Source organism: Crocuta crocuta, unplaced genomic scaffold (genome assembly GCF_008692635.1).
Source record: "Crocuta crocuta isolate KB4526 unplaced genomic scaffold, BGI_CrCroc_1.0 scaffold24, whole genome shotgun sequence".
Taxonomy (NCBI): Eukaryota; Metazoa; Chordata; class Mammalia; order Carnivora; family Hyaenidae; genus Crocuta; species Crocuta crocuta.
This window is the reverse complement of record NW_027530974.1, coordinates 16219541-16241734: the sequence shown is the minus strand read 5'-3', so window position 1 is coordinate 16241734 and position 22194 is coordinate 16219541. Positions and strand designations below refer to the sequence as shown.

The window sequence follows — 22194 nt, the reverse complement described above, 5'->3', positions numbered from 1 at the left end:
CCAGGTTAAGTCCTTTGCCAAGTGACATATTTGGGGTTTCTAAGAAAACTAGTGAATAATCCCAAAGGCCGGTTCCCTTCTTACCCGTGCTCAGTCGGCAGGACAACAGGCTGACTATCTCTACAGGAGACTTCCGCGTGCCAAGCATCCTTGCAACACGAGCAGAATTTCAGGTGACAAGAAGGACACTCCACCAGTACTGGCTGCCCTGGGTCACTTGATGCAACGGGGCACACTGTCTGACAGTCTGCGACAGGACACCATGTTCGGCAGGGGTCCAGGTGAACTTCTAAAGTATAAAAAAAGAAAATGTGATGGCTTATCTGTCTTGCACGTAGGCTTGGGGGTTTCCCCCCTTCATGTTTCTATTATAGGCTGACACCTACGGAAGCTTGGTACACTCAGGGGCAGTTATTTCTACGATTGTCTTCAGAATGGATCCACACGTAAAAGGTCACTCAGCCCTGCCGCCTTTCTCATAGTAGGTACTAATGGAATGCCCTTCTGAACAAATAAGGGCAACCAAAATTTGCAATTGTTTTTGGAATACTTCTCACCGTTTGTTCGGCACTCAAAGTAGGCCAACATCTCAAGTCCCTTTTATAATTATTTTGGGTATCATCTTAGAGGAAAATTGGACCTGAAGGACCTACCAAGGTAAAAGAAAAGAAAAATATCCACAAAGAATTTTGTCCTTTTAGGCACTGAGAAAGAAGTAGTGAAGTTTCTTCGGTTTCTTAGAAGGAAGTGGAAGAGCAAGGAAGAAATAGAATAGTTTAGGGACCGAAGATCGTCTGGTATGGCTTAGCCAAGAAGTCCAATTACCTGTCAATTTGGATATTCTGTAGCATATCCTACCATATGATAGTTAGAGACATTTGTAAAAGATTCACATGCCCTATACACAAAATGTATGGTCTTTCATGGACCATAAAATGATAGTTATACACTCCACATAGGCTAGACTCATGTGACCTGTAGGAAAGCATATGGAGTTGGGGCTAAGCCCACTGTCATTCTATTCAAATGAACAAATCTTATTCAGTTTTCTATTTTCTATTCCATAACAGACCCCATGATCTTATCATATAATGTGACCTTTAAGGGAACATATCTTGGGAAAATGATGTTATCTGAGGAGTTGAGGGGTCCTTTTTTATTCTCTGAACCAATGTATTTTGCAAATTTTAAGCTGATGGGATTCCAGTTTCAAATCTCCCCAGGCTTGTGATTCTTGGAAATTTCCACACAGGAGGCAAACGGACCCTCAGAATGGAGCACAAAGGAAATGTAGGCATTAAGTATGAGCTTAGTTTTAAAGGTGATAATTTTACAAATTCAGTATTAAGGGAAATAAGTCCAAAATGTTCCAGCAAACACTGTCTCCATTAATCTTTCATCTAGAAAATGTAACAATCAGATCTATGCTCACTATTCAAAAAGAGCATCCTTACACAGTTTCTTATCTAATAATTTGGGGGAGTTGGGGTTCGAGAATGATAGGCCAGACATAATGAGAAAAGGGAAGCCTATGACTCATAGGTCCTCAGACCCCAAGAGAGATGGATCCTTGAGAAGTCCCTAAAACTTTGGGACAGCCTGGTTGAAGAGTCAAGGGGACAGTGACACACATATGCTCCAAGGTCTTGACCCTTTATTTCCATACCATTTATATTTTCTTTCAAACTCTTATAACTGCTCCACAAACATTAAAGCCCAAAGAAATGAAGGTTGGTATATAAATTAGAATTAAGGACTCCCACATCACATACCGATTTATCACCTATTCTAAATCAGGGGTCTTTGAAAAGTATGAAGATAATGAATGAAAAGGAAAAAAAGATATATGTCATAGTTAAATTTATAGCATCCCTGCAGATCAACCTAAAATGATACAAAGATCAACTTGTCCACAGAACTCTAATCCAAATTATTTGGTAGACTTTCTGACCTGTTTATTTCTACCAACGAATTATTTCAGGGAGCTGGGATGCCACAGTAGTAGCAGAATCAATAAACATGGGAGCAGTTCAATTTTGATTAATTCCCATAAGGAAAAAACCTTAGGAAGCAATGCAGCCGATAGAGTCTAATGCAAAACGCAGGGGGAAAGTGTGAGCCACAGGAAACAGTGATCCTGTGTATTTTTCTCCACTTGGTTACAGAGTGTGGAGGAAGGGACCAGTGGGAGACATTATAGCTTTCTACGTATTTATTTCGCTGTAAGTCTTGTTCTTTAAAGATAGCTTATAAAGCTTAACAAACACCCAAAGTGGGGTTACCAAGAAATAGATTTTTACTCTATCCAAAAGTGATACTGGCCACTCTAGCCACCTCTAGAGTATCTACTCAATATCTGCCCAACCCCTTTCAACCAGCCAAGAACACTCATCATTCTCTTCAGACACAGAACACTGCTGATGCTCGCTTTCCCAGCATTTAGCACGTCCATAGCTTGGTCACGTGACATGGTTCTGGCCAAAAGGATGGGAGGGGAGGTCTCACATGAGGCTTCTGGGACGAGATCTCCTTTCTGACGTGTGGACAGAAATTGCTCTTCGGTGCAGCTGCCTTTGAACACAACCGCCTGAAGCTGGGATGTCCAGGAGCATGATCTGGGAAAACTCTGACGGGAAACCTACGTGAGTTGGAGCAGTCGAGCCACTTCTTCGACCAAACCTGCAACCACTGACCTCTGGATTTCCTGTGTGTGAGGTACTTCAGTGCTCTTGCTGTTGAAGGCTCTTCTAAGTCGGCCATTCTGCTCCTTGTGGATGAAAGCATCTCCAGTGGGAAGGCCACCTCTAGCAATAGTGAGCAAATGTCCAGTTCCAACAAGGACCGTACCTCCCAGGGTACATATGGTACAAAGGGGACGAAAGCTGCCTTTCCAAGTGACCTTCAAAGTCCTTTCCAATGCAATGATTTTATCATTTCTGTAGGTGAGGTGCATGGAAATGTGTGTATGCAAATAGAAAGAAAATACCCACGACACATATCGTCCTGCAGAGAACCGTAACTACCATAATAAAAATTTATTTTTATTATTAAAGGTTTTTTAAAAAGGTTAACACACTGTGCCAGACCCATAAGGTTTTTGTGTAGTTCAGCAGACAAGTAATGTACATCCACATAGTTGAACACTATGCAGCTTTAAAATGAGGTGACTCAAACGTGACAATATGGAAAGATCCCAAAGAAATATTACCAATTCAAAAATGCACATTCAGGAAGATATAAATGAAACATGTTTATAAAAATATGTACATATAAAAATATGTTTAAAAATAATGTGTTTTGACACTTTCAGAAGAAGGTGCCTGGGTGGCTCAGGTTGAGCGTGAGACTCTGGATTTTGGCTGAGGTCGTGATCTCCCAGTTCCTGGGATTGAGCCCCAGGGTGGGCTCTGTGCTGACACTGTGGAGACTGGTTGGGATTCTCTCCCTCCCCCCCCCCCCCCACCCCCCCCTCTCAAAATGAATAAATAAACCTAAAAGAAAAAATCAGGGGCACCTGGGTGGCTGTCAGTTAAGCATTCAACTTCAGCTCAGGTCATGATTGCATGGTTCATGAATTCAAGCCCCACATTGGGCTCTCTGCGATCAGCTCAGAGCCCAGAGCCTGCTTCCGATTCTGTCTCCATCTCTCTCTCTGCCCCTCCCCCACTCATGTTTGCTCTCTCAAAAAAAAAAAAAACCATAAAAAAAAAGCAGGGGTGCATGGGTGGCTCATTCAGTTAAACATCCAACTCTTGATATCAGCTCAGGTCATGATCTCGTGGTTTGTGGGATCAAGCCCCACCTTGCACTCTGCACTGCCAACAAGGAGCCTGCTTGGGATTCTCTCTCCCCCACTTGCTGTCTCTGTCTCTCAAAATAAATACATTTTTAAAAAAATTAAAACATTTTCAGAAGAATATGTGAGGAACATAAAAACAGTTATCCTTGAATTTAAAAAAAAATGGGAGCAAATACTACTTTTATAATTTTTAAAAGCTAGGTATTTGTTTTTCTTTTTACATTTCTTTATTTTGAGAAAGAGAGCATGTGCACATGATTGAGGGTTGGGAGGAGGGACAGGAAGCGAAGGAGAGAGAGAATCTCAAGCAGCACAGAGCCTGATTCGGGGCACAATCCCATGAACCATCAGATCATGACCTGAGCCAAAACCAGGAGTTGGAGGCTTAACCAACAGAGCTCCCCAGGCTCCCCTAGAAGCTAGTTTGAAAAGGCTACCATCAATCTGGTCTATGAACAAGAGACTAATATAATAACTCTGCCTCTAAGCTGTCCCCTGGAAAATCATCTACTTTTTGTAACACTGAAACATATTTAAGATTTCCCATTTGTCTCACATTCTTTTCCATATATACAATTCTCATTCTATGTTTTTCCTTCCTCCTAAAAACCCTCTCTCTTCTTTACCTAATTATAGACTGCCCATTCTTAAAGGACCTTCATTCAAGGACCTACTATGTACTTGTCTTAATTTTGATGTCACAGAATCAGCATCTTGTTCATTGCTGAGCTCTATTCATTTCATGGAAATGGCCTTTCTCTCTCCAGATTGGAGGCAAGGGCAACTTTTTTTATTTACTTGCTGTAAAATACCTGAATCAGTATTGTGATACTACCTGATATACTACCTATTGATTTAAAGCACTCATTCTTGGTTTTTCCAAAAGTTAGATATACTCCTCTGCAAACTGACTTACAGTATGTACACTACTAATACCATCTTGAATTGCCTTGCAAGAGATCTATTTTCCATTCTCTTCTAGTACTCTCATCAGCAGATGGACACAGTACACTAAAATCATCCAATACCAGTCCTGGTGTTGAAAGTATCTTATGATCTATGTTAGACCCTAGATCTCCACCTACCTCAATAATGGGCCTCTACACTTAGAAAGACATCAACTTAGCAAAACATGGAACTTTAAATACACACTTTCAAAATTAAACCTCCTTTATGAAGTGTCGCTTATAAGAGTGACAATGAAAAAATTTTCTAACTTCAAAATGAATAATAGTTACCCTTTCTGGAACCCTACGTACTGTCTCCCTGTACCTAACATCCATTTCACTTCTTAGCTCATCTCAGTCCTTGGATGAGTGATGCACATTCACTGATTCTCATTCCTATCCCCTCCTAACCTCCTTCAGTCTCTAAGATAAAGTTTTTATTCCCAACTCATTAATAAACTGCTTTCTAAAGGTTATAATTGCCCTCTCCTACTCATATCCAGTAAATGTTTCTTAATCCATCTTGTATCTGATTCTCTTATAACTTGCTCGTCCATAAAGCACTGGCCTATTTTCTTCCCCAAACCTTCCTTCTCCTCTGGCATCAAAACTGCTTTCTTTGGTCCCATCTATGAATGGTGTCTAAGACCATTTCTCCCACAGATTTCTCCCATGTTTGACTTATTTATACAACCCTTGCCATGACTAAGTCTCAGTCTCATTTTAACTTGAATGATTTCAAACTTCTTTTGGCTTCATGTCTTGTGATGATAAGTCTGAAAATTAGGGAAATGTCTATTACTCATTGGTCATTCAACAACTGATCAATTTCAGGTACCTTTTAGGGACCGTGGGTTCTCAAAGAGATGAAAATACAGGTTTGCCAGGCACCTGGGTGGTTCAGTCAGTTGAACGTCTCACTCTTGATCTTGGCTCAGGTCATGATTTCACAATTTGTGAGTTTGAGCCCCACATCAGGCTCTGCACTGACAGTGTGGAGCCTGCTTGGGATTCTTTCTCTGCCTCTCCCTCTGCCCTGCTCACTTTCTATCTCTCTCTCTCTCTGTGTCAAAATAAAGAAATAAACATTAAAAAAAAAAAGAAAACAGAGGTTTGCTTCTCAGAAAACTCAGTGTGAAAATAACCAGAGATGTTCAAATTAAGAAAATGTAAAAAAACACAAGCAATGTGATAACTGACATTGTACCTCAGAAGGTAACATAAATGAAATTATTAACAAATAAATGTGAGCAACTCTTAGGGGTGGAGGTAAGGAATGTCTGATATACAGAAAGGTTTTTTTAATACAGAAATATGTTATGCTTTTTTTATCCAAGTATCCACAATGAAGTTTCCCCTTTTAATGAGCTCTCTAGTCAGGAGGTAAAACTGGTCCCTCCTGATCACAGTACAAGGCAGATGGCATACGCTGAGATAAAACACAAAGAAATTAAGTTAGAAAGAGCTAAAGCACCACATAGGCAGAGATGGAAACAAGAAAACAGTCCCTATAACAGCAACTCTGTAGGCAGCCAGAGGTAGGAAGGCATAGAAGGGAAAGAAGAGTCTCCTTCCAGATACTGGAGTAAAGATTCTGTGCTCAAGGAAACACTCAGCTGGGACACTGGTAGTCACCTCCTGAAGTGGGATCTTGCCCACTTACAACCCACTCCAGCTCGTCCCAGCCCTGCCTTCAGTGACATCACATGAAGCGGCCACTTGAGAAATCAGCCCCAGTGAAAGCATCTGCACCACAGAAAGTGGCAAATGCTATAAATCAGAGCCTGTGCCCACCCTACCCCCCAAAAAATCTGTTTGCCAACACATCCCTGAACATTGTCCAAACTCAGAGTAAAAACATAAAGGTGTAGACCCACCTTCAGCATAGTCAAGCGTGAGGCACCCCAGGGCCGAGTGGGAAACTCAGCACGAGAAGAGAAATGGAAACAACAGCGACAGTGCTTACAGCCATATCTGCCGACCAGCCTCTCCTCCCTCCTGAACACCCTGCATACAGGTCGGAACTTCCATCTGAAGCATCTCCCATGGGCACACATCTTCTAAAGAGTGTTTGCTGGGGCGCCTGGGTGGCTCAGTCGGTTAAGCATCTGACTTTGGCTCAGGGCATGATCTCACGGTCTGTGGGTTCGAGCCCCGCATCAGGCTCCGTGCTGACAGCTCAGAGCCTGGAGCCTGCTTTGGATTCTGTGTGTGTCTCTCTTTGCCCCTCCCCCACTTGTGCTTTGTCTCTCTTCCCCTATTATTTTTTAATAAACATTAAAAAAAATAAAGAGTGTTTGCTATTTGGCTATATATTCTAGTTTATTTTATTTATTTATTTAATTGCTTCTTGTACCTCTGTCTGGGATCATCGACTCCAGTGAGGGCTCTCCTGGAGGACAGGCTGTTGCTTTCGCTCAGCACCACAGCAGGTGTGTGTATGTAGAGCAAGCACATATTTCTGAATCTCCCCACCATACTTCTAAGCAAACCCCCATGCCAGTCACATGGGATGCAGTCAGTACATTCCTGACCACCCAGCAGATGGAAATTTTTTCCTTTTCAAATACAAAGGGTCATGCGGAAAAAACATAGAACAGATACCTACTAATTTAAACTGATTACTTCTCTCCAACAGAGCCCCCAGCTATTCTTTTAAAGAATTTAAATATAAGGAAAGCGCTGCTAGGTAGAATCTGACATGATTAAAGGCTGGAGAAAAATCCATCAATACAGGAGACACCCACAGTAGCAATACAGTACCATGTGTTTATGTAACATTTGCTTTGGGGCACAGATATTTTTTATACAAGTACTTGAGCTTGTCCCACAGCTTTTAAATATTGTTCTGGTGGGGCGCCTGGGTGGCTCAGTTGGTTGAGTGTCTTTTGATTTTGGCTCAGATAATGATCCCCGGGTCCTGGGATTGAGCCCTGTATCAGGCCCTGCACTGAGCGTGGAGTGTGGNATACTCACTCTCTCTCTCTCAAATAATAATAAAAAAAAACATATACTGTTCTGGTTATTATGTAAAAGACACTTGCCAAAAAAGTTATGCCTTTGTCTTCTTGATAAAGCATTAAGAGCAGAGTAAATAACTATTCTGGGGCAAAAAGACAAATCTATCCAAATCTGACAGTCCCCTCAGCTTTATATTTCTGTGTTAACAAAAGGAGCTGAATAAGTTAACAAGTAGTTAACATTCAGAGGAGCAGTGACTCAGATTCTCATTCTGGAGATGGAGAAAGGACTAGATTTATCACGTGCAGTCAAACCGCACACATAAGCCTTCTGTAGAAATTCACAAAGGAGATTTTTGAATGAGAAGAAAAGGTATTTTGATACCTCTGAGCCTGAATATATAATAAATACCTAAATGATTTTTTTTTCCTCTGCCTTCTTCATTTTTGTCTTATGACAGAGACCTCTCAGCTCAAATGCACACTTTCTGCTCTCTCAACTGGGTAACTATTAATTTGGTTAGAATTGCTAGAGATAAGCCTCTGGGATTGTTACATCTGTGAGAACCAGATGACACTGAGCAAACATTACTTCCACTTTTGAGAGTTATTTATAGCTGNCAAATTTTTGGATAGTTTGTTCTAGTTTTGAGAAGTATGCTGGTGCAATTTTGATTGGTATGCTGCATGTCTTTTTAAAGCACCTTGAAGTCTAATTCATTAATTCATTTTTGTTATCAAGTTTAAGAAATGTTTAATTATTTCTGTTTTCTTTGGTTTTATCATGTGCAGATTGTTGAATTTAAGAAATGGTTTTTTGTACCTGTTGAGATAGTCACATGAAGTTTACATAGTATTCTTATTTAATTTCTTCTTTTCCATTTAGTTTTCTTTAATATTTTGAATGAAGCTTTAAATATTTTTCATAAAGGTATTGCATACATTAAAAAAAAAACAAAAACAACAACAAAAAAACCACCTTGAAGTCAATAAGTTAGAACCATGAATAAGCAGCCAATCTACACATGGTTTTGATTTGAAATATTTCCAGTTTATATCCAAATTATGCAGAAGAAGAGATTTACACATGTAATAAGGCAGGGCAATTTTACAAGGAGCTAAGTGATCAGAGGGGAGCGTCACAGGACATAATGTGGGCACAGTCATCAAGGACCTGATTACAGATGATGACGATAAGGCCTAAGGATGCTGAGAAGGGCTTTTTTTCCCCCCTGTAGTATAATACAAATACGACGTGCACATAGCTGTCTATTCATTTTCACCACTGTGTAGCTTGGCATTGGGATTGTTGACTCTGATGGCCAGCTGGGCTGCACTTTGCACAATGGCTCTGCGGTTCTGGAAGGAGACATTGTAAGCAATCTCCGCATGGTGAGATTTGGGGTCCACCAACAGCTCTTCAGGCTCCTTGACATTGTGGACCAGGAGCTTCTGGAATCCACTGGGCAGCATGTGCTTTGTTTTCTTGCTGTTCCCATAATCAATGCTGGGCATCAAAATTTGGCCCTTGAATCTTCTGTGCACCATGTCGTCAATGCCTCTGGGTTTCCACCAGTTGTGCTGGATTTTGATGTATTGGTCTGACTCAGGCTGGATGAACTTCTCGGTCCTCTTTGTCACAATCTTGGGCTTTACCAGAGGTCTCAGGGCTGCTATGCTGCCGAATAGGGGACGGCCACCACCCTCGCAGGCAGTGCGGAAGAAGAGCGGGGAGCGCCACTGTGATTAGGTGATTAGGGGAGAGCCATGATATGAATGCCATTCTTAGATTCTGCTGGCTACTGTAGGGAGAGGAGCTGGTGGTGGCACAGACTGACAACAGAGTGTAGTGATCTAATCCAAGATGACATGCTGGATTATACGTTGGAAGTGGAAGTACTGATAATTTGGAGCATATTTTGAAGGTGAAACTGTCAGGATTTCCTAGTAAAGATGCAGTTGGATATAGTCATCCCAAGCTGACAACCGCTGATCTAGAAAGCTTCCTGAACCTCAGTATTTGTTGAATAAATGAATGAAGAACATAACAGAAGTGTAAGAAATGGTATCTGTAGATCAATTCCACGTGGTAATGAAGGATAATGACAGTATACACAGCAAGGTTCTGTATTACTCAGCCCTACATTCAGGTATTTCCAGAGAATAGAAGTAACTGCTCAGAGAGATTCTTGCACAAGGTGCCTCGGACTCTCAGGGAGAAGAGCAACCCACAGCAGAACAGGGATCCACACATGCAAGTGTGGCCAGAGGACACTGAAGAGGTATCTGAGCACAGCGCCTCCCCTTCAGACTGCACTTCCGCCCAGCTCCTAGAAGACCAGCTACAAGTAAATAGCTATAGAGGCTAAAAGATGCATTTTTATTTTTTAAGAATTAGAATTTCAGGGGCACCTGAGTGGCTGAGATGGTTAAGTGTCCAACTCTTGATTTCAGCTCAGGTCATGATCTCAGAGTCTGTGGGATTGAGCCCCACATTGGGCTCTGCACTGACAGTGCAGAGCCTGCTTGAGATTCTCTTTCCCTCTCTCTCTGCCCCTTCCCTGCTCACATGTGTGCATGTACACACTCTCTCTCTAGAACTAAACAAACACTTAAAAAAATTGTTAGAATTTCAATATGTTATTAATAGCACAATTTTGCTTTCTATCCATCAGGTAACAGAGTGGACCACAAATAGTTTTTCCTAAGGGAAAAAACACTAACGGCATCAGATATTAGCAGTCCTAAACCCACACCAAAGAGGAACCAACTGATAGACCCCAGGTGAAAGCCAAGTCATGTCCATGAACCAGAGCTTCGCCCCCTCACGCCTGACTCCACCCCATTGAGCTGAGAGGAGCTTGAAGGGAGGGGAGCTGTGCAGGGTTAATGCGAAATTTTAAAAAACACGTTTGATTACTATTAGTGTGAATTCAAGAACTCTTGGCGCTTGGCCTAGGAAACACTGTGATCGTGGAGATGAAGAAAATGTACACTTGTCCAAAAAGTTCAAGATTTAGTTTCTTCCCCATTCAAACTGTCATTCCAAAGTTGGAGGAAAATGCACCAATGCATATTCAGCTAATTTTGTGTGCATCGGCAGTGATGAAAGCTTCGTGTAGCCCTGAGATGGGAGGAAGTTCAAGAATCTAGAAAAAGAGAGCCCAGGGGCCTGCGTAAATCCATGGCGAGGGATGCTTCCAACACTTTACTATGGACATGATTTAGCAGTGATTAAACGTAACATACTTACATCAGAGACAGACAAATTTACAAACTTGAGCCAGGATTTACTTACGAAAATTAAAACTGATCGCTGAAGGAAAGTTTCATGACTGTTTGGTCTTAAGATTGCTTGTTCATAGAAATTATGCAAGGCAGGAAATGCTCTGTAAAGCTATTTCTACTTCTGTATTCTGACAATTATTGAGAAATAGAAACATTTGAAGAAAAAAAAACTGCCATGAGCCCTAAGGAGCATGTCTGACCCCAGCGATTGTTTTCAGTTTTCGAAACCTGATCTCAAGATCCCAGGTTTCCCCACTGGAAACTATCAGCATTACATATGTAGAGCTTGGCCTTTATTCTATTGCAAGCTCTCTTAGCTAACATGAGTGGGGTTTCTCTCATTCTCTGTCAGTGTGAAACTGTGCCAGAAAAATATCTCCCATGATTTCACATTACTGTGGGAAACACCATATAGCTGAGCTAATTTATCAGCTGAAATAAATCAAACTAGTTTAACATTCATGACCCTCCACATTTTTAATTATGCCAAAGTTAATTTGCTTTCTGATATCCAAAGAACAAAGATCTTCTGTAGATAGTTAAAATGCAATTAAACTAAACTGATCAGAATTAACATCTGCCATAGTAAATAAACTCAAATAAACGTGGCCTTCAGCAGCCCTCTGTCAAGATTGCTGAGGAGAAGCAACACAATTTCAGACCTGGAAAGAACTTCTGAGGTTATCCAGTCTAACACTGTCATATTAGGACCCAAATAATCTAGGAGTGTGCATAACCCATAGTTTGTGAGTATGCGATGGGACCTGGCCTTTTTTCCTCCTAGAATACCATTCTCCAGTAAACACATAATCATGTGAAGTAGATTTCCATTTCCACTATCAGCATGGGAACGTTTTCTCTTTAGAGCGGCCACTTTGAATGCTCTGGGTCAGCAAGTCATGATCTCGTTGGAGGGATCTTGGAGAAGACGGGTTCATGCTTCGAGGAAGAGCACACCGTACAACAATGCTTTAGCATCTAGGACAATGTGGATGGAAACATGCTGAAAAAGATACGGATTAAGACGAAAAGAGGACAAAAGTGGTATTCTTGTGCTTTACCCTCAGTCCAAGGTATGATCTGGATTCTAGAAGATGCTTTCTTTGTCTGGTTTAGAAAACTGGGACAAAAGTAAGACGGGGTGATGGCAGTGATGAATAACAAGAACCACAACAACGATAATGACAGTAATAATTTACCAAGTGCACATGGTGACAGACACACAATACTGACACATTCTCTGTAACAGCCCGAGCTGTTAAGGTGAGGATGGTCGTGCACGCAGGGAGACGCAGGACTTCACACTGTGCCTGTCATTTGTGGCCCCTGTAGAAATATCACCCTGCCTGCTGATCAATGTCTTTTCTTGTGGATACTTTAGTTTTTCAGAGGAAAGCTGAGCTGCCGACAGGGCGCTGTTTTAGACCTAGAACTGACCCACGAGAAAGAGCTGCCAGTAAAGGAGAGGAGGCAGAATGCTGAGGAGAAAGTGCTAGCCTCTGGAAGCACAGAGTAGCTTTGTAAGGAAACCCTAGACTTAGTCATACACTTACCACAAAGCACAAGAAGAGCAGGCTCAGAGGGAGAACTGGCGTGTGCGCGCGTGCACGTGCATGAGAAGAATGGGCTTAGGATCAGAAAATATGAAAGGAAGATGACTAGTAAGAGATGGGAGCTGTTGAAAAATAAAACTGAACTAACAGTAAGGTCATGGAAGTGTCATATAGCCCTAAAAAAACAAAACAAACAAACACCGGGGTGCCTGGGTGGCCCAGTCCTTGGGCGTCTGACTTTGGCTCAGGTATCGATCTCACAGTTTGGGAGTTTGAGCCCCCCATTAGGCTCTGTCTGACAGCTCAAAGCCTGGAGGCTGCTTCAGATTCTGTGCTTCCCTCTCTCTGCCCCTCCCCCATTCATGCTTGCTCTCTCTCTCAAAAATAAACAAACATTAAAAATTAATTTTAAAAAGACACTAACAGACACCAAATAACTACACACAGAGCCCTGGTGTAATAAAACCTTAAATGATTAAATATAAAGGAGGGGCTGAGAGCATTTCACCGTGGACAAATAAAAGAGCGAGATGAAACTCAAAGAGCCACATCTTCAATGTTGAGACTCACAACGAAAGGAGGCTTGTGAAAAATGCTGAGAACAGACGGGCTTCGGAGAAAAATGGGGCCGCAGCTTACAGCAGCATCAGGAACTGACCCTGGCACACAACAGATTCTGAGTCCACAAATACGTAGAGAGTGAATACATGAGTGAATGCAGTAGGATTAACAGGTAACAGGAAAATAAATTCCTATTTTACTTTTTCCGACAGAGAACAGTGAGCCACTGACACCATCTCTAAGAGTTTCCAGCCACTCTGAAAATACAAATAGCCACGAACAGACACATCAACCTATGAAGGACTTGAAGCAACGTGCAATTACAATAAGCAAAAACGGGTCACAAAAAATAGGAAGAGTGTATAAGGACTAGAGATGGAAAAATCTTAACCCAATTTAAAAAAAAAAAAATTCTGAAAAGTAGACTCTGACCAAGCAGACTTGAGCTACCAGCAAAATTCTAGCATTAATCATCAGGCATATGCTTTGAGAACCAGTAGAAAGTACAACAGTGATCACTAACACATGCCAAACTTAGTATTCTCTTTTCTTTGTTAATATTGGAAGACTGACACAAAAAGGGAAAGCCACAAACACAGTAGTGGCCAACGGAAAGTCACAGATGGAAGGAAAGTGGATTCATCGAATAACCAATTCATGCCAAATGCCGTTTCTCCACTTTATGTAAACAGTGATGAGTTAGGCTTCTTCCTATTCAAAATATTTTTTTTCCCCACAAACACTCAGATGCAAACAAAGCTATAAAAGGCAAGCTAATCATATATGTAACAAAAAGCAGAGGACAATTAAAACACGGGATGTCAAACTAAAAACTGAGAACTTGGTAGGCAATAAACACTGGGCAAAACTAATGGAAACATGAATAACTAAGACACAGGGCTGCCGCTGATCTGATTCTACCTTTCTCCAGAGCAACGACAATCTCTATAACTCTGAGAGCCCAGCCAGTGAGTTTTACTTTCCACAAGTTAGTCATTTAGCTGATTCACATTATTAGTGTTTAAAGCAACCCAAAAGCCCCTTGTAAACAGCAGTTCCGCATAAAATATTTTTGTGGCATAGAACCCAAAGTCACCTAGCTGGTAAATATTGAGTTTGAGGTCTATTGAATAAAAACAAAGTACACAATTTAGATAAAGATTATCCCAGTCAAGTAAATTCCATTTTGTAACACTGTATTAATTTAAACTTACTCTTACTTGGAGTGCCTTTTTCTAATAATTCCTTATCATGGATGGATAACAAAGAAGCGCATGAAATGATTATAAAGAATTATAGGGGCACCTAGGTGGCTCAGTTGGTTAAGTATCTGTCCGACTTTGGCTCAAGTCATGATCTCATGGTTCATGAGTTCGAGCCCCATGTCACGCTCTGCGCTAACAGTGTGGAGGCTAATTGGGATTCTCTCTCTGCGCCTCCTCCACTCATTCTCTCTCTCAAAATAAATAAACTTTAAAATAAATAAATAAAAGGGGCACTTGGGTGGCTCAGTCATTTGAGCATCTGAACTTTGGCCCAGGTCATGATCTCATGGTTTGTGGGTTCAAGCCCTGTGTTGGGCTCTGTGCTGACAACTCAGAGCCTGGAGCCTGCTTCGGATTCTGTACCTCCCTCTCTCTCTCTGCCCCTCCCTCACTTGTACTCTGTCTCTCTCAAAAATAGACACTAAAAAAATTTTAATAAATAAATAAATAATTATAAATCGCCTTTGCAAATCACCTCAGATCAAAATGTGTCTGGACTTTGCTTTCCTTTCTTATAAAACAAGGGAGTTGAACCAAGTGATTACCAGATTTAACATACTTCCAAATGTAACTGTAGTTCCATACTTTATGATAGTAAAAATGTCTCGTTAAATTTATATTTAAGTGACAGAGTTTGGGCAGTTCCCCAAACACCAAACACAGAATTTAGCATATGACCAAGCAATTCCACTCCTAGGTATATAACCCTAAGAACTGAAAGTGAGGACACAAAAAGATACTTGTATCCCAATGTTCACTCAGCATTATTCACAAGAGGCAAAAGGTAAAAACAATCCAAGTGTCCTTCAACAGATGAATGGATAAACAAAATGTGTGATATACATACAGTGGAATATTATTCAGCCATAAAAAGAAATGAAGTTCTGATACACGCCACAATGTTTTGAACCTTCAAAACTTATACTAAGCGAAACAAGCCAGACACAAAAGGAAAAATTATAGAATTCCACTGAAATGAAAAATCTACAGTAGGCAAATTTACAGAACAGCAAGCAGAGTACAAGTTGGCAGGGGCCAGGGGGTGGGGGTGGGGGTGAAGGGAAATGGGAAGTTATTATTTAATGGTCACAGTCTCTGCTTGGGGTAATAAACAGATGGTAGTGATGATTACACAACTCTGTGTGTGTTCCTAATGCCACTGAACTGTACACCTAAAGTGGATGAAATGCTAAGTTTTATGTTTTATATATACATATTACCCTAATAAAAAGTTACGGAATTAAAATGCAACTTATAGATGAGGAAGCTTAGACACAGCATATGTGATGCTAGGCCAAGTCTCAGCTGCTCCCAATCTTCACTTTCTTTATCTACTAAGTAGGAATAATAAAATCCATTATCCACTCATGGGATGTGTAGCAGGAGATCTAGCTGGAACTTGTGAGAAACAATAAATTCCATGTATGAGTAAAAACTATCTGATCAATTTACAATGCATCGAAGCAAAGATATGCAAAACTACCTATTAGACTGGCTCTGAGGCCTCCCCAACATGACTGTAACTAGACCGAATATATTAACACGTATGATGAATAAATTAGCCAATCAGAGGGCTGAACACTACAAGAACATCAAAAAGTCCCAGTCACAAAGTAAAGTGTGAGGACAACTATCCAAGCTATCCGGGGAAGAGTGAGAGTCCTGCAGTGTTTTCCATGTAGCAAGGCTCTTCCTACTATAAAACGGATGTAGCACTTATGTGTGTACTACTCACTGAAAGATGCCAATCTGAGAAGGCTGCATATTGCATGATTCTAACTATAGGACATTCCAGAAAGGCAAAACTATGGACACAGTAAAAAGATCAGTGGTAGCCTGGAGTTAGTGGGAAGAGAGGAGTATGTGGAGCCTAGACGAATTTTAGGGCAGTGAAATACTGTGTATGATACTATCATGGCACGTATGTGTCATCAATTTGTCCAAATTCAGGACTGTATGTGTACACACACACACACACACACACACACAATGTGGCCAATTAACTTCAAATTTTCTAATCCCACTAACAACATAATCTTATTCTCTATTTCAATACGGGGATATTTCCTAGAGAATGTGAAGATTATACCATTTTGAGATTAAGAGGAGAACGCTGCCGATGCTTCAGTGTGAAAGGTGCTCCACTTAAATCATTAGTATTTTTATTATCAACGACTGTTGGTATTTTGACAAAGGAAGTACTCAAGGAAGTGCTTTACATGTTTTATTTCCTTTAATCCTCAACCCAATGACACGAGAGGGGAACCAACATTATCTGCATTTTGCAGCCAAGGAAATCAAGGTACACAAATTAAGTATCTTGTCCAAGTTCACACAGCTGGGAAGCTGTAGGGCCTGTGTTCCCAGCGAGGCTCTTAGCCACTATTTTTTTTTTAATTTTTTAATGTTTATTTAAGTTTGAGAGAGAAAGAGGTTGAGAGAGAGAGACAGCATGTGAGGGAGGAGCAGAGAGAGAGGGAGACACAGAATCTGAAGCAGGCTCCAGGCTCTGAGCTGTCAGCACAGAGCCCAACACGGGGCTCGAACCCACAAACCTGAGATCATGACCTGAGCTGAAGTCAGACACTTAGCCGACTGAGCCACCCATGCGCTCTGCCACTATTTTTGAAATATGCTTATATTCAGCAGTGAGAGTCAATTCACAGAAAGTTTTAACTCCTAGTACTATTAGAATTTGTCTCATGAATTACAAAAGGACACTTTAGCTAGTAAGTAGTCTGTAAAATATGAACAATGAGGGGCACTTAGGTGGCTCAGTTGGTTAAGCGTCCGACCTCGGCTCTGGTCATGATCTCATGGTTTGTGAGTTCGAGCCCCATGTTGGGCTCTGTGCTGACAGCTCAGAGCCTGGAGGCTGCTTCAGATTCTGTGTCTCCCTCGCTCTCTGCCCCTCCCCTGCTCACGTTGTCTCTCTCTCTCAGAAATAAATTTTTTAAAATGTGAACAGAGAGGAACAGGGCCTACCACTGACAGACGGGGCTGCAGGCACGCAAGGGGGTCAGTGGCATGAGAGAAAAGAGGTGCGTACAGACCAAGGGAATACCATAAATGGGCTGAGCCCTGGTACTGAGTAAGACTAGTGAGACTGGCAGATCTCATCATTTAAGAAGACTGAAAATGCAACCTAACTTCTTTGACTTTCTCCAGGTAAGAGTCCTTAAATCAGGACTGCCCGGTGTGTGCCTGTCCTGTTCACACCTGCTCTGACAAGAACGTTGCTTAAAGCCTCGCTTCACTGTGCTCCGGGTCCCCGGGTCCCGCCTGTGACTGGCCAATCTTTCTAGAAGTCAGAACTGGACAACACATGCTAAAGAAGGGCATGGCTGAAGCTCACGTTACGTGGGAAGGGCTACCTCAAGAAACAAGCTANTAAAAAAAAAAAAAAAAAAAGAAAGAAAAAAAAAAGAGTCCTTAAATCTCAGCACTGGCTACAGCCACATCCATGTGTAGGATGAACAGTTGGAATGTCTTCATTCCCACAGTAATTTATTTTTATAGTATAGGATATTGGGATAAAGTGGGAGGCTGGCAGGCTAGGTGTTTGACATTATCATCTTTGGCTATCACACCCAATAAATCAGCACCTTGGGCCATAATGTTTCATCAGCCCACATGGGTAGATCGGAGATGTAAACTACCCCACCATTTACTTCTCTAGTTGGCTTAGAATCCACACAGGACTGATGCATTGGGCTGTGTCTTTATCAAGCAAACCTAAAATTCATCTGACTTTGCTGGTTCAGATTCTATGTTCAACAACATACCACCTATTTTCACACCTACTCTCTGCATCTTCCAATGAGGCAAAAATGTGATTCGAGTAATCTAGTCCAAGAAATGTTTTAGTATCTTCCATCTTAGTATTTCAGCCTTAAAAATGTAGTTAAATGATCTAGCCAGGAGAGATGAATCTGCTTTTGGCTTCTTGCTTAAAAAAAAAAAAAAAAAAAGCCTATGAAACTAGCCAAACCTTGGTCCTAGGCAGTGAGGGCCATGCTGTGACCCACCACCCCACCTCCAGTCTACTCTTACCCCCTCATGTTCTGCATGGTTTCCTTTTTTCATGTTAAGAATTATCTGTCAGGGTAACTGCAAAAACTAAATGAGATAAAGGTAATTGGGTTTATCAAACTTCCTGCCACTTGAGACGTAAATGTTCCTCTTCCCCCCTACCCTCACCTCTAGACTTTACCATCCAGATTTAAAAGTTATCAATCAGAAAACTGAGTGTTCATGCTGGATGAGAATTTATTTTGGGTACTCAATGAGACTCTGCATTCTAGGGGAGCAATTTTCTCCTATGTCTCAGATATGGAAAAAGAGACCATTCAGTTCAAGAATGCACAGGGTGTTGGGGCGCCTGGGTGAGTCAGTTGACTGAGCGTCTGACTTTGGCTCAGGTCACAATCTTGCAGTTTGTGAATTCAAGCCCCAAGTTGGGCTCTGTGCTGACAGCTCGGAGCCTGGAGCCTGCTTCAGATTCTGTGTCTCCCTCTCTCTGCCCCTCCCCTGTTCATGCTCTGTCTCTCAAAAAAAAAAAAAAAAAAAAAAAAAAAAAAAAAAAAAAGAATGTACAGGATGTGACAGGAGGAAAAGGATTCCTTAAAAAAGATCTGCGAAAAGCCAAAAGACGAATGAGTGAATGAATGAATGAATGAATGAATCCTACAGATAAAAATTCAGTACAAAGAAAAAAGCCATATCAATTACCCCAAGGCCAAAGTGAGATGGAAAATGAATCCGATACATTGTAGATCGCATGAGAAGGACACACTCAGCCATCACTATGATTGTTAGTCTCAAAGGAATGAAGAGTGAGTATCACAAGAAGCAGTAAAAATGTTTGGGTCGATTAATATTCTGAAGTGATCTTCAGGAGGGGAAAATGGGTGGTAAAACCCATTTTAAGGAACATGATCTTTTGTGAAACTGTCCCAGCTTTTGCAGAAACTCTCTTCACATGAGCCAAATTAAAAATATAAGGCAACCAAAATAAGGAAGCTTCTAGTTCCTGCTCGACTGCATTTTTTCTGCCTCCAGCTGAGAAAGCTGAAATTTCATGTTGCAATTAGAGTTTTTCCCCTTTTGGAGTGCGCTTGTGGCTCTGTTGACAGCCCACAGGTGCCCTGACCTTCCTAGGAGGAAAGTGTGGAGATGACACGTGTAAAGCCCCAGCCCATCATCGGGATAGACAGGCGCGCGTGTACATACCTCGTTCAAATTTTAACCGCTGATAAAGCTGAAGCTGGTCCACAGGTACCAAGCAGGCAATCTGAAACCAGAGATATTAAAAAGATGAGGTCTCGGTCATCAGTGGAGCCTAGAATTCCGGCCTTCTACGACCTCTCCTTCTCATCTGGCTTACTTTATAGCAGTGATTCTCCAAATGCTTTTCCTCCCCACCAGTTCACAGGATAACACAAAGAGCAATTCCAACATCGGCCCCAGTCCCCTGCCACGGCTGGGAGTCGCTACTCAAAGCACCACGACAGGACCCACCGGTCACCTTCTGTTCTTCTGTCAGCAGCTACTAAGACCAGTCAACCAAGCTTTGGGACCACCCCAGTTATTTGTGTACATATACGAAAGATGCTCCTCTTCTCTCCACATTCATTTAAGAAATGTTTAAAAGATTATAGTCCTAGCTTTAGAACCCTAAAAACTAAGATCAGGTAAATAGTGCCTCAGGAATTATGAAAACCTCATTCATCTCCTAGGGAATAGCAATTTTGAAGCAATATAAAAAACATTCCTTTGGACAAAAAAATCACCTCATGGGGCCTTTGGTTGTCATTGATTGCCATCCATGTTGTGGTAGAAAATGCTAAAGGGGCGCCTGGGTGGCTCAGTTGGTTGAACATCCAACTTCAGCTCAGGTCATGATCTCACAGTTTGTGACTTCAAGCCCCACATTGAGCTTGCTGCTGTCAGCATGGAGCTGGATTCTGATCTTCTGTCTCCCTCTCTCTGTCCCTCCCTCACTCATGCTCTCTCTCTTTCTCAAAAATAAACATTTTTTTTTTAAAAAGAAAGAAAATGCTTAAAATGCTAAAGCTATTTCTTGTGGCTAGACTCCTCTATCTCCATTTCAGATGACAATATGAACCCAAAGGTTTACTGGTAAGTGACAATGATTCATACCTGGCCAAATGACATTTCAGATTAATCCTTTTAAATTGCATTTCAAAGTCAGATGCAGGAAAAGCCAAATGCTCTTAAACTGGCATTCTAAAAATAATAGTTCCATTGACGTCAACTCTATTGACGTTGCTTAAAAGATATATAACTGAGAAAAGCAAAAGATGTGATGTTAGGCTTCTAAACACTTGGCAAGTTGATACAGGACACAGTCTTAGCCTTAGCAATTCTGACTCCAGATTCTTTGGTATAAAATATATCTAGATGGAAGTTCCTGAAATAATGAAAGGAAGTCCACTTTAAGAAAACAAGAGTAAAAAAAAAAAAATGAGGCCGTTAAAAATTGTACATAATACTATTTTTTTAAAGGTATCCAAACTCTGATCCTCTTCTCCATACACAAAAAATCAATTTGTTTATTTTGCAGGTGAATTTAACTAAGTTAGCCAAAATGTATGAAGGACCACGAAATAGGCAAGTTCGGTCTTCTCCATTCCAAGTATGGGAAAACATTAATTTAATTTAATTATAACATTTTTTCTCCAGCTAGGGGGAAAAGGTTGCATTTTCATCTGGCGCCTTAAATAAAGCTCTTGAACAATCACTGTAAAAAAAAAATTATGGTTAATTTTATATGATGGGTGTTGTACTATACTTAAAAAAAAAAAAGTATGGTTAGGCTTTCATTACACTGAAAGCCAGTTTTGTTTCATCTGTTATAATACTACTTGGGCATCTTTCCTAAAAGACAAAGGTGTCTCAAAAACAAACAAACAAAATTTAAAAAAAATAAAAAAATAAACAAACAAATCAAAAACCGTCTGAGTTGGAGACAGAAGACGCAAGCAGCCAAAGGCATGGGGGCCATTCAGGAGCCCGAATTCAGTTCCTGACTTAGTTGTTGATTCACTGCAGTTGGAGGACAAATAATCTAATATTACTTCAACTTTTGGGCGAAGGTGACTTGAAGATGCTGTCATCTGGGCCTAAGAGACCTCAGTGAGAATCTATCTTTATTTTCAACCCCCACACCCAAAAAAGATCTAATTCTATGGGGCAGCCCTGTATGCGATTCGCCTCCATCTAAAGTAGTTTCTGGACTGATGAGGAACTTCTTCAAACCCCTCAAAGTCAGCTCCTAAAAATTGTTTGTTTGTTTTCAATGACATGTAATTTATGTAACAGCTGAGTCAAATACAGTTTCTGGAAGACAAAGCAAACAGAAGATGAAGTATTTTAGACACAGGTGAAACACTAATTGAATAAGTGACACAAATTAATGCAGTGAAAAGTCAACAACAGTAGAGATGGATGTTTAATTTTAAATTAGAAAGATAAATTTCATCATGGGACACATTACTGCCAACAGGGAAGTCAGAGGTCTCTAATTTTTTTTCTTTTTGGTTTCTTACTCTACTTTGAATCTCCTATTTATCATTTTTTAGAGACCAACGATTTTTATGGAATTAAGCCTTAGGAGGGCAAATCAAATTTTTTTCTCTATTGAAATTTGTGATTAAAAAAAAAAAAAAAAAGGTTAGCTCCATCATACCATTCTCTTCCCAGCCTCCCACCACTTAGATTTGCACTTTGTCCGTATTCTGCTCGATGATCCAGTAACGGTACAGCACTGGCTGGAAGCCTGGGGTACAGATGAGGAAA

The 22194-nt window shown here is 41.0% G+C and overlaps 1 protein-coding gene and 1 pseudogene across 3 annotated transcripts in view; both read right to left on the bottom strand.

Moving 5' to 3' along the window:
* RNF144B (ring finger protein 144B) overlaps positions 1-22194 on the bottom strand; it is a 92118-nt gene that overhangs the window by 7659 nt on the left and 62265 nt on the right. For all 3 annotated transcript variants that reach the window (XM_077770141.1, XM_077770142.1, XM_077770140.1), the window contains exons 4-5: positions 19606-19666; positions 85-289 (exon numbers count right to left, since the gene is read on the bottom strand). In XM_077770141.1, the coding sequence (XP_077626267.1) occupies positions 85-289; positions 19606-19666 (266 nt within the window). The remainder of the gene's footprint in view (positions 1-84; positions 290-19605; positions 19667-22194) is intronic.
* Positions 8725-16144, bottom strand: LOC144236328 (large ribosomal subunit protein eL32 pseudogene; annotated as a pseudogene).